Source organism: Macaca nemestrina, chromosome 1 (genome assembly GCF_043159975.1).
Source record: "Macaca nemestrina isolate mMacNem1 chromosome 1, mMacNem.hap1, whole genome shotgun sequence".
NCBI classification, from domain to species: Eukaryota; Metazoa; Chordata; class Mammalia; order Primates; family Cercopithecidae; genus Macaca; species Macaca nemestrina.
The window spans coordinates 59,523,901-59,536,670 of NC_092125.1; the positions used below are offsets into that span (position 1 = coordinate 59,523,901).

Genomic DNA, 12,770 nt, shown 5'->3' on the forward strand with positions numbered 1-12,770 from the left:
CAGGTTCAAGTGATTCTTATACCTCAGCCTCCCGAGTAGCTAGGACTACAGCACGTGCTGGGCTAATTTTTGTATTTTTAGTAGAGACGGGGTTTTGCCATGTTGGCCCGGCTGGTCTCAAACTCCTGACCTCGAGTGATCCTCCCGCCTCGGCCTCCCAAAATGCTGGGATTACAGGCATGAGCCACCATGCCAGGCCGGGAACATTTGAAACTCCAGACTGGGTAGTGAGATTAGGGACCCCAGCTTAACCATGGGGAAGACGCTTTACTTCCCAGAGCCTTAGAATGACCATCTTTAATCTATCAGGAAATACTCCCACCTCTTCCAACCTCACAGGGCTGTTGTGATAATGTGGTGAGGTCACAGCAGAGGGTTCTTTGAGTCAGAGCCCTGGAAAGAAACACAGCTCTGATGAGGACGCTTACAGGACTGAAAGGTGAACGTGGGGGGAGGGGTCTTCCAGGAATCTTCCAGGGAGGAGCCTATGTTTCGTCCCACTGGAAAAACAGACCCGGCAGGACACATGTGGGAGACCACCCAGACTGTGAGAAACATTCGTTGGTTATGTGTGTTTTGGAAATGGGGTAAGCACAGAGTGACCTAAAGTCCCCTTTGCATAAATAGCTGACAATTCCAAACCGCAGCCCTGACCACCCCAGTCAAGTCTAGTTAATAGATGCTGTTGGCTTTTTAGAGTTATTTTCACAGCTCAGTTCCTCTATCTGCACTGTCTCAGTTAGCATGGAGGCCCACTTTCCTCTCAACAGAGTCAGCCAAGGGTTTTCCAGGGCCAAACTTGTGTATTCTCCTTCTTGCTTGGTTGGTGACATGCTCTGTGAATGCAGAAGTTGTGCAACCTACTCTACTCTGTCTTCCCTGGCAGGGGAGCAGGGCCTTTGTGTATGTGAAGGGCCATGAGCCATCGGAATGGAGTGCAATTAGCGGTGCTGGTGAGGAGACTGACAGCGCAGCACAACCCGATGACAAGGGGATCTTGATGAGCCACACTTGCTCTGTTTATCCTCATTTTCAACCAGGAAGTTCAAATGCCAGGGAGGTGCCATGAGGTGGTGAGAAGAGCGTTAGGATCCAGAGTCAGGGGGCGGGAATCCACTCTGAGCCACTGGCTGGCTGGGGAATCTCAGGCAACTGCTTCCACTTCTCTGAGTTTCAGCTTCATCATCTGTAAAATGAGGACACTTGTGTGGAAGGAACATCAATCAAGCACAGTCTGAAATTTAGACCATTATGCATGAAGGCTAGAATTGGGATAAAGTAAAAGCACTCAGTAAGTGTTACTAAATTGTTAATTATGTACAGTTTCCTAAATAGGGATTAGGCAAAGCATGGTTGCTGGGAGGATGATTATACTACTGTAATAACAAACATTTATTGTGCACTATCTATCTGTGTACTTTATCTACTTTACAGGCGTTCTCTCAATTAATTCTCACAATGATCCTAGGAAGTGGGGTTATCATCATTCCCATTTTAATGGCATGCCAAATAACTTGCCCAAGTCATGTGGTTAGTATGAGACACCGCGGGGATTCGCGCTCAGGTCTGTAATTAGAGCTTAAGTTTTTAACTGCTACTGGCAGGCCTCCTCGTACTTCAGTGTCTCTCCCACAGTGAGCACTTCCTAACTAGTTGCTTTCATTGCCTCCCTCCTCCTCTTTCCATTACAGCCTCTGGTCATCAAGTTTTCATTAGCTCTACTCCCAACTTACTTCCTGCCTCCTAGGGTCTCCCTTCTCCATCACTGCCACCAAGGATCACCTCTGCCTACCCTACAGGGAGACCCAGCCATTCCACCTAAATAATTACCCTGAAGATGGCTGGGTGCAGTGGCTCACACCTGTAATCTCAGCACTTTGAGAGGCCGAGGTGGGCAGATCACAAGTTCAGCAGTTCAAGACCAGTGTGGCCAACATGGTGAAACCCCATCTCCACTAAAAATACAAAAATTAACTGGACATGGTGGCAGGTGCCTGTAATCCCAGCTACTTGGGAAGCTGAGGCAGGAGAATCACTTGAACCTGGGAGGTGGAGGTTGCAGTGAGCCAAGATCATGCCACTGCATTCCAGCCTGGGTGCCAGAGCAAGACGTCATGGCAAAAAAAAAAAAAAAAAAAAAAAGAATTACCCCAAAGAAGCAACAACCGGAGACAAAAATTAAGATTTAAATATGCAAATGGTCATTGAAGCCTCATACGTAAGACAGAAAGAATGAAAAAGAACATGAATATCCAACAATAAAGGATTGATTTGCTATATAAATAATAGTAAAGAGAACAGAATAACATACAGGCATTGAGAGACATGTAATGGTATGGCCTTATAACCACAATATATTGACACATTTAAAACCAGAATATGGGGGCCACGTTCGATGGCTCACTCCTGTAATCCCAGCACTTTGGGAGGCCAAGGCGGGCAGATCACGAGGTCAGGAGCTCGAGACCACCCTGGCCAACATAGTGAAACCCTGTCTCTACTAAAAATACAAAAATTAGCCAGGCATGTGGTGGCGCGTGCCTGTAATCCCAGCTACTCAGGAGGCTGAAGCAGGAAAATCGCTTGAACCCGGGAGGTGGAGGTTGCAGTGAGCCAAGATCACGTCACTGTACGCCAGCCTGGGACAGAGCGAGACTCAGTCTCAAAAAAAAAAAAAAGGAAGAATATAATACAATACACAGAGTATGACCCCATATATGAAAAACAATTACATATTATATGTTTGCATCAAAATAGATGTAGAAGAAAATACACCAAAATGCTAACAAAGACTGTCCCTGAGAGGTAGAAACATAAAGGTGATTGTTTTCTGTGCTTTCACATTTTTCTTCAATTAACATCTTTTTGTAATAAAAATAAGGAGTACATGCGTGTCTGTGTGTATGTGTGTGTGTGTGTGCGTCTGTGTGTGTGTGTCTCTGTGTGTGTGTGTATGACAGAACTCTGTGATGGGCTCCACATTGCTATGGAAAGAAGCCCAGACCCCCAGCCCACTTCCTCTGTGCGTGACTGTTGCACCTCAAGTTCTGTGCACACCATTTGTGTCTCCTGTCCCGCCTCACCTTTTCTGATCCTGGCACCTTTGCACAGGTGATTTCTTCCACCTGGAACACCGTCCCTCCTCTCTCTGATGGTCAGAATTGTATCCTCCCTTCAAAGGGCCAGCTCAAATGTTCCCTGCACTTCCATCCTACCTCCTATAGTTCTGCCTGCACCTTACTGTCCTCCTCCTTTTGCATGCTGCCCTCTCTGTCTCAGTTACCTTGGGAGCTCTTTAAAGCCAAGGTCTAGGTGGGACGGGCTTATGCCACTGTGCAGCAAATACTCAATCGTGCTTAACAAAGCACTGAAGTTGGGTTGAGTTAAAGTGAGTTGCAGTTGGCTTCCAGTAGGGCCCCCAGAGCTGATTGGAGAGCCCCTGAGAGACCCCTGGCTATCTTTCTTCTTTGTAGCTGAGGGCCTAGGTCTCTCCCCTGAGATGGCAGGAAATGCTGATGACCTCTGAGTCATTAATGAGTGATGCCCCGGGGCTGTAGCGCTGTTGCCCACAGGCTTGTACTCTGCATGGTCCCATTCAGTGGGGCCGAGTGCTGTGGGCAGAGCTGACTGGTGAGGTCATGAGGATGGGTTGTGCAAGGCCTCCTGTCCCTGGGGCAGTGGGTAGGGTGGCCAACTATCACAGTTTGCCTAGGACTGAGATGCTCCTCAGAATGCAGAACTTTCAGTGTTACAACTGGAGAATTCCAGGCCAACCAGGATGGTTGATCAGCCAGCAAGCAAGGCATGAGTGCTGCCTCTAGGCCTCTTAGGCCAGAATTGCCGCCACACGGGATCACAACTTCTGATCCCTTAAGTGTTTGACCCCACAGGTAAAGGTGACCCCGTGCCCAGGTCCTTAGACGAAGAGCATCTCAGGCCAATACAGCAACAAGGTTCTGAACCTGGAGCACCATTTATTCCCCCAGAGTCCTCACTGCTCTTTCCTAACAGAAAGGAGTCCATCTGCTCTTCTAGGCTATTTTCACCCCAGGCCTAGCTCCTGTGAGCATGCACAGAGCCTCCCAGCCCATGGGACACCTCTCTGGGTCCTCTCCTGCAGTTAGTCTCCACCCTTTCAGGGCTTGGCTCCAGTCATCCTCTCCATGAAGCCTCCCTTACCCCTATCCCACAGACCATTCCCTTCTCTGCCCTCTCGGGGTTTGATCCTCGCCAACTCTCTCTCCTCTGATCTCTTTTCTCCCAGCAAAATACTGGGTTCATTCACTTACTCATTTACTCACAAACAGTAAGAATCTATTTGGTGTTAGGTTAAGAGCCCTTACCTAGAGTCCCACTGTGACCACATTGACTCCTGGCTCCACCACTTAGCTGCTGTGTGACTCTGAACCAGCCACTTATCTGGGCCTCAGTTTCTTAATGTAAAATATGGGAGTCGTGACAATCACACCTACCTCACAGGGTTGTTGAAACATTACATGATTTAAGAATTATACAGGCCGGGCATGGTGGCTCCCATCTGTAATCCCAGCACTTTGGAAGGCTGAGGCAGGTGAATCACTTGAGCTCAGGAGTTCAACATGGTGAAACTCCACCTCTACAGAAAATACAAAACCAGCTAAGCATGGTGGTGCACGCCTGTGGTCTCAGCTATTCAGGAGGCTGAGGTGGGAGGATCACTTGAGCCCAGAAGCAGGTCAAGGTTGCAGTGAGCTGAGATCATGCCACTGCAGTCCAGCCTGGGTGACAGAATGAGACCCTGTCTCAAAAAAAAAAAAAAAAAAAAAATTTACAGTTCTTGGGTCAACACCATATACCACTTGTCATTTTTATTATTAGAATCTACCATTTGCCAGATACTCTGAGGCACCAGGAATATACAAATAACAAGTGCAGAAACTGACCAGTCTAGTTGGACAGGCAGACACATAAACCAGCAATCACAAGGCAGTGTGACTAATGGAGGAGATATGGCAGCACAGAGAGAAGCAAGCAGTTACTCAGCCTGCCCTAAAGGCAGGGCAGTCAGAGAAGCTTCTCAGAGGTGGTGACATGAGAGAGAGCTGAGCCAGTGATAGAGAAGTGTGTAGCAAGAGTGGGGGTACACTGGTCTGGCAGTGTGAGGCAGCTTTCCCTGGTCCTGGAATGGGAGTGGATTGCATGCTGGGGCTGGGCATGGAGCATGTAGAGACAAACACTGGAGAGAGAGCCCTGATAGTGGAGAGGAGACCCTTTCGAGGAGTGGGCCTCCTCCCATTGCAGTGGGGAAAGCGCTGGCAGTTTTAGTAGAATGAATTGAATTCTGGACAGATCACTTCAGTGAATCATAGGGGACCCCCTCAGGAGACTGAGGGAGGTGAAACCAGGGCTCTCTGTGCAGCCTTACAGTATTTTCCTGCACAGTCAGTCTTGCCAGGGTCCTTGGGTCCTGGCCCTGGTGGGACAGCTGCCCACAGTACCTATACATCCCCAACAGACTTCAGGATTACATACAGTAACGCCCTGTCCATCTGCCCCTACTCCTTCCTGCTGCGATTGCAGCTCATGAACTCTCACTCTGGCTCTCCCCACTGGTCTCCATTCTCACCCTTGCAACAAGCTCACTCTTGCTAAAGCCTTAGCTCCCAATCACAGCTCACCCTGACCAGAGCAAGCCCATCCCTTCTCCCTCGGTCTCCCAACCCCAACTCATCGGACTCCCAGCTGCCTGGCTGAGACTTGCCCTGTCTCATGTTCCCATGGATGACTCATGTTTTGGGCAGGGGTGAGGCCACGCTGGGGCTGCTGAAGCACAGGGAGAGTTGGTGGCAACAGCCCTTCCCTGGTCTCACAGGCCCAACTGAGCAAAGGTTTTCCATCTCATGCATGTCTACTGGCACTATAAGAGCCTGTTTGTGCCCCCAAAGAGGTCTTGACCCCACTCCGAGGTCTAGCCAAGCCTTCCCGGGGTAAAGGCCTTTGCTCCTTCTTGGAAATTCAAAGTCATGAAAACCAGAGCAGTGAGAACACTGGTGAACCCAGGAAGCAGGATGGCCCCTCCTCCATCAGAGAGGTAAAGACTCCCCAAAAAAGTCATGGATCTTTTTTAAAACCTGGTCTTGGCCGGGTGCGGTGGCTCACACCTGTAATCTCAGCACTTTCAGAGGCCAAGGCAGGCAGATCACAAGGTCAGGAGTTCGAGACCAGCCTGGCCAACACAGTGAAAACCCGTCTCTACTAAAAATGCAAAAAATTAGCCAGGCCTGGTGGCGGGTACCTGTAATCCCAGCTACTCGGGAGGCTGAGGCAGGAGAATTGCTTGAACCTGGGAGGAGAAGGTTGCAGTGAGCCGAGATCCGCCATTGCACTCCAGCCTGGGCAACAGGGCAAGACTCCATCTCAAAAAACAAAACAAAACAAAACAACAAAGAAAAAAGCCAACAACAAAAAAACCTGGTCTTGAACCCCAGACCTCTGTGCTGTGAGTGCTCTTACAATCTTCAGACAGGTCCCAGACTGTTACAAATGATAGTAAATGATCACCCCATTGCAACCAGCAGCACCCACACTGCTGCATACAAGGAGCCTACTGTGTTCTAGGGTCTGTGTCAGGGGCTCTAACAGCAGTAGACTCTTCAAGGGGCTGGGACTCTCCTAGCAAGAAACAGAAACTGGGTTTGGTCAAGGACCAAGGCATACTTTAAACCAACAGGGCTGGTGTTCCAAAAAAGCAGAGTGCCAGAAACTAGAGCCTGTTTCCCCCTCCACCTGCCCTCTGCCCTTGATGTCTCATACTAACTATGCCCTCCACTGCCCTTTGCAGCCAAGCTCTGAGAATGACCCCTAGTGCTGGACAAAGAAAGTATTGCCCAGTGCTCCCCTGTCCCCTGGTGGCCAGTTCTATTGGCACCAGTTAGCATTAACTAATGTTACCAGAACCTGGGCTCCTTGAGGCAAGGACTGGATCTTGTCTTTCTCCTCTGCATCCCCAGAGTTGAGCACAGTGCCTAGCCTGTAAAGGCATTTAGTTGGCTGGATGTCTTGCCTCTCAATCCCATCTGTTCACTACCACTCCCCTATTTTGTTTTTTTGTTTGTTTTGTTTTGTTTTGTTTTTGAGACATTGTCTCGCTGCTGTCACGCAGGTGGGAATGCAGTGGTGCTATCTTCGCTCACCGCAACCTCCACCTCCCGGTTTCAAGTGATTCTCCTTCCTCAGCCTTCCGAGTAGCTGGGATTACAGTCGTGCACCACCACACCCAGTTAATTTTTGTATTTTTAGTAGAGACAGGGTTTCGCCTTGTTGGCCAGGCTGGTCTCAAACTCCTGACCTCAGGTGATCCACCTGCCTTGGCCTCCCAAAGTGCTAGGATTACATGTATAAGCCACCGCGCCCAGCCCACTCCCCTATTTCTGAGTGCCTGGATACATCTTTTCCTTATGCCTGAACCCCCACCATCAGTTACCCTTGGGTTTGAAGAGCAAAGATTCTATTTTAGAGGCTGCTATTATATAGGATTAAGTAGGTAACCCCTTCCATTAACAATGCTTGAATCAAGGGAGGGATGGCAACCCTCTTCTCTCCAGCCACGCCCACCTCCCAGATAATGCCACCATTCTCCCTACCTTTCTCCCAAAGCCCATGGCAGGTATCACCAATTGATCACAGCATTCTAGTTGAGCCCTGATCTTTCTCAGCACTGATCAGGGTTGCATGAATAGATGCTTATTTGCCATGGTGGGATTAAGACACCCACGGACAATTGTACAATTGGATACAATGAGTATGTATTGGTAAAAGTTCTGTTGTAATTAACACATTCTTATTCAACTGTGTGATGTAGTTCACACATCAGATGAGCAAGATGAACCTCTTGTGGACTCTGAGGGACTGGGGCACAGGACAGGGTTTTGATTGGAAGGTGAGAGAAATCTGAAGGGGAGCAAAACAGGTTGGAAGCACAAAACAATTAAAGAGACTTCGAATTGCTGAAGGGAGCCACTCAGCCTCCTTGCTCCCTCCAGAGAGACTCTGAAGTAGGCCACTACTTTGCAACAGGGAAGGTCAGACATGGGGAAATAATGGAGGAAAGGAAGGTAGAATCAACTGCTGGCCACAGCTTGGAAAGGTTCAGGGTTACCCAATCAATAGTTTCTGTATAACTATGGGCAGCTATTGTCTGTACCTCAGTTTTCTCCAGTTTTTTTGTTTTGTTTTGTTTTGAGACTGTGTCTCACTGTTTTGTCACCTAGGATGGAGGGCAGTGGTGCGATCTCGGCTCACTGTAACCTCTGCCTCCCAGGTTCAAGCAATTCTCCTGCCTCAGCCTCCCCAGTAGCTGGGGCTGTAGGTGTGCACCACCACACCCGGCTAACATCTGTGTTTTTAGTAGAGACAGAGTTTCACCAAGTTGGCCAGGCTGGCCTCAAATTCCTGACCTCAGGTGATCCACCCACCTCAGCCTCCCAAAGTCCTGGGATTACAGTTGTGAGCCACTGTGCCAGGCCTTCATCTTGTTGATATTATTCCTTTTAACCCTCCAGGAGGGAAAACTTACTGTGTAAATGTATACAGCCTGAGAGTATAAATGACAGGGGGACAAGCTCTACCCAGAAAGCTGAGGCTTCTCCCAGGGTAGCAAGGGCAGGGTAGCCTCTGGTAGAAGAGGCATCTATAGGGACTGAACTGACCAGCTTGACATCCCTTGGTCCAGAATCTATGGGCCCTCCTTCCTAGGACCACCGAGGCCCTGTCTACTGGGGTTGTAGTGTCTCTGCCTATCCAGGCTGGAGATTTCAGAATGGGTTGCAAATTGGGAGAATTCGGATAAAGAGAGAGATGCTCCGAGACCTGGGACTTTGTGGGCAAAGAATTTCACTCGGCAAACTGTGTGGTTACTGCCCTTTGCAGGGCATCTTCATTTGGGGAAAGACATGAAATGGTAATGGCCAAACCCCCCCCTCACCCCCACCACCTCCAGGCCGAACACCGCAGTGGGGGGAAGATGCGTAGAGGTGGGGGAAGAAGTGTGCAAAGAAAGGGCCTGGATGGGTGGGGGTCCCAAAAGGACCTAAGCAGCAGGAGACCCCCAGGAGTGGGCTTTAGGCCCAGCAGCTCCTCCTTCTCAAGGTGAGTCCAGAGGCCATTCTGGAGTGGGCCTGGGTGCCAGGCCCTGGGTACTCCTTTGGGTACCAGGCTGGCCTCCTGATTCCTGAGGCATTGACTTGGCACCCCATAGGGGACTGCCCTCCTCCAGGCCTGGCACAAAGCCAGGGGGCTAAGAGCAGTCTGCAGGACAGAGGGCAGAACCACAGCAGGGAGGGGGCTCCCATGCCAGCTCCCCCTCATGCCATATGAGGCCAGGCCTGTGGCTCGAAGCCCCTGAGCTGGGCATGCCCTGAGAGTCTGGGACCGTCCAGGAGCTGAATCTTCATCCTCAGCCCTGCGAAGCCTTCTGCCCTCCTCCCAGGGTCCGTCCATTCCTTCAGCTCCAGCGCCTCCTCCACACGCCCATGCCTTCCACCTCGCCACATGGAGCATAGCCATGCCCCCACAAACCAGAGGGAACAACGGAGCTGGCAAGAAAGAACAGCAGTTAGAGCAGGGGCAACACTGGGGAAAGGAGAACCTATTATGAGCTGGGCATTTTACACCAGTACTTCCCAGCCTTTTCCATAAACATGGAAAATATGATTTGCATACATACTGTGGTCAAGGGAATCTGCTTCCTCCCAGGCCCCCAAGACCTGAGGATCAACGTGGATCAATCCTCAGCACAGGGGCCTGCCTTATACCCCACTTCTCAACTAAACCCTCACTACAATGTGGGAGGGCATTAACAGGACCATCAAAGTGGGACATGGCACTAGATGGGGCCCCAGGCTCACTAGGACTCTCTATTGTTGAAGATGCCTACAGGCGAGTAAGGTCACCTAGGAGGTGGTAGTGGGGAGAGGGGGATCTAGGTTTCCACTGGAAAAATCAAGGCTAGAAGGAAGGCTAAATCCTTTCTCGGCGCTACTCCTACTTCTCACAAGAAGGGAGTGGCATCTGGGGAAGAGGGCACAGGGCTGAGAGCCAGGGCTTCTAGATTCTATTCCTGGCCCCTCCCCTGGGCCTTCCTAACCACAAATCCGCCCCCCACTCCCTGCCCTACTGCTCATAGAGGATTAAGACATCACAAACAACTCATGACCCCATCCTACACTCACCGACCCTGCCCCAGTGCCCCATGCCCTCCTCCAGCTTCTCCTCCCCTGGCACAGCCAGGCCTGACTGGCACTCAGGAGCAGGTAGACAGCTAGGCCCCCACCCCTTGGCATCAGTGGCCTAGCCTCTGGTGCAGTTGCCCATCCTCCAGCTCCCTTGCTCTCCCAACAGTGAGCCCTAGGGCTCAAAACCCACTGTCAAGAATGGGGACCAAGTGCTGTGGCTCACACCTGTAATCCTAATACTTTTGGGAGGCCAAGGTGGGCAGATCGCTTGAGCTCAGGAGTTCGAAACCAGCATAGGCAATGTGAGGAAAAACCAAATCTACAAAAAAAAAAAAGCCAGGCATGGTGGCGTGTGCCTGTAGTCCCAGCTACCTGGAGGGTGAGGTGGGAGGATCGCTTGAGCCCATGAGGTTGAAGCTGTTGAGGCTGCAGTGAGCCATGACTATGCTACTGCACCAGCCTGGGCAATACGTAGAGACCCTGTGTCTCAAAAATATATATATAGGCCGGGTGCAGTGACTCACACCTGTAATCCCAGCACCTGGGGAGGCCGAGGCAGGCAGATCACCTGAGGTCAGGAGTTCAAGACCAGCCTGGCCAACATGGCGAAACCCCGTCTCTATTAAAAATACAAAAATTAGCAGGGTGTGGTGGTGGGCACCTGTAATCCCAGCTACTCTGGAGGCTGAAGCAGGAGATTTGCTTAAGCCGGCAAGGCGGAGGTTGCAGTGAGCCAAGATCACACCACTGTACTCCAGCCTGGGTGACACTGCGAGACTCTGTCTCAAGAACCAACAACAACAACAACAACAACAAACACACACACACACATACACACACACATACACACACACACACACAGGAGGATCTGGATCCCTCAGGCCCAGTCCAGCCAAGCCAGCCCACTAAGGCCCCACCTTGGGGGCCGGACTCCTTGGCTCTATTCCTAAGGCTTGATGGTGCCTTTGCTAACTGGGAGATACTGTCTTTCTACATCAATTCAATGCTCAAACTTTATGACAAGCATTCAACCTAGAGGGAAAGAGGGTCTGTCTCCGAGATCCGCGTCCCCACCCTCGGTTGTTCAGAAAACCGAAGTCCAGGAGCCCTGCTCTACGTGGAAAGCAGAGGCCCACAGCCTGGGGCAACGTGCAGGCCAGACTCTCTCTACTTCCTTCCACCTGAGTCAGGGCTGAACCAACTTGTAGGAAGGCTCATCTCACCCAGGGAGTCCCCCTCCCAGGGCTTCCATCTTCCTCTCAGACACCTGGGTCACATTCAGGACCGGCCGACCTGGCTGGCACCTCAGGGCAAAGTCCAGATCTGCTGGGTTGGCCACTGGCCCAGGCCTCCCATGCCCTCAGTTGGCCCCAGGAACCTCCCCTAAGACTGCCCGGCTGTGAAGTAGAATGCTAGTCCTCATTCTCTCTGTAGGGGAAAGATGAGAAGGGAAGAAGAGAAGAGGGTCCAGTCCCCCGGGGGCTTACCTGCCTTGACCTCAGCACCGAGGTGGTGGGTAGCATGAAGGTAAGATGGTGCGCCCGGTGGTTTAGGACACGAGGGTCCCGGTCCCGAGGCTCTGCCGGGCCCGCACTGTCTGGATGGCCTGCTGGTTCTTGAACTTGACCAGACCTAGGGTGATCTGGGCGTTCCAGCCAGGATCTTCCAGAGGGCAGCGGAAGTCGATCTCGCCGCCGCCTTCGGTCACCAGCGTGAAGTAGATGTGGCGCCCGGTGCTCTCCACGCACTCCACGGCCTTGATGCGGGCGAAGCTGAGCTCCTTGGGCCGCCCGCCAGTGCCTTTGGCTTCGAAGAGCTGCAGCCCGCGCTCGGTGAGCACGCAGCGCTTCCGCTTCCACAGCTGCAGCAGCCCGCCGCTGCGCTTCTCCAGCACGCCCTCCTTGAGCACGGTGGCCGTCGCCGCCGCCGTCATGGGCGCCCCGAGGTTTGCGGAAAGCTCCAGGCTGCGGCGGGCGCGGCGCCACTCTCGGCCCGGCAGCGCAGGATTCTGGCGCCCCGGGCTGGCTGGCTGTGCGCGCTGCCCACCTGCGCCCTGACTGCCCGGCGCGCCCGCACCGCGGCCCTCAGCACCCAGCTGCCGATGAGGTGGCGTGGGTGCCCCCAGCGCGCTCTGCGCCCACTGCCCCGCTTCAGCCGGCACCGCCTCCTCTGCTCTACCCGAGCTGGCCCAGCCCGGCTCGCCTCTGCCGGGTGCCTCCGCGACTCCCTAGCCCGTGAGCCACGCCGCCTGCCCGTTCTCTTGCTCCCCTGGGCTCTGTCTGCGCGCTGGGCGGCAGCTCGCGGGATGTGCCCTTACATGTTCCGCTCTTCGCCTCCTGCGCCGCCCGCCCGCCGCGCATTCCTGCCCCGGCCGGCCCTCCCCTCAGCGCAGTGCACCAGCTCCTGCAGAGCCCAGGGGGCGGGGCCGCAGCGGGGGCTCAGTCACTCACTGGAGGCTCAGGGCGCGGGGCGGGGAGGGCTGGGACTGAGAGGGGGCTGCTTACTCAACAACCCAAGCCTTCTGGCTGCCGTCTGCCGCTTCTCGGAACCGCAGCTCCC

General features: G+C 52.5%; 1 protein-coding gene across 2 annotated transcripts; it reads right to left on the bottom strand.

Annotated features, from left to right (window-relative positions):
- Positions 1-212: 212 nt before the first annotated feature.
- Positions 213-12,770, bottom strand: LOC105484715 (pleckstrin homology like domain family A member 3). 2 transcript variants are annotated; one of them, XM_011746579.3, is made up of 2 exons: positions 11,699-12,770; positions 213-1,186 (listed from the first exon to the last, which is right to left on the bottom strand). In XM_011746579.3, the coding sequence occupies exon 1, from the start codon at positions 12,142-12,144 to the stop codon at positions 11,761-11,763; it is 384 nt and encodes a 127-aa protein (XP_011744881.1). In that variant the 5' UTR covers positions 12,145-12,770; the 3' UTR covers positions 213-1,186; positions 11,699-11,760. The 2 variants fall into 2 exon arrangements, with proteins under 2 accessions (XP_011744881.1, XP_011744880.1); XM_011746578.3 differs by lacking the exon at positions 213-1,186 and adding an exon at positions 8,887-9,572 and having other exon boundaries at positions 11,699-12,754.

Excerpts from the sequence above, each read along its gene's own strand:
- LOC105484715 (XM_011746579.3), bottom strand. The coding sequence starts at position 12,144 with ATGACGGCGGCGGCGACGGCCACCGTGCTCAAGGAGGGCGTGCTGGAG.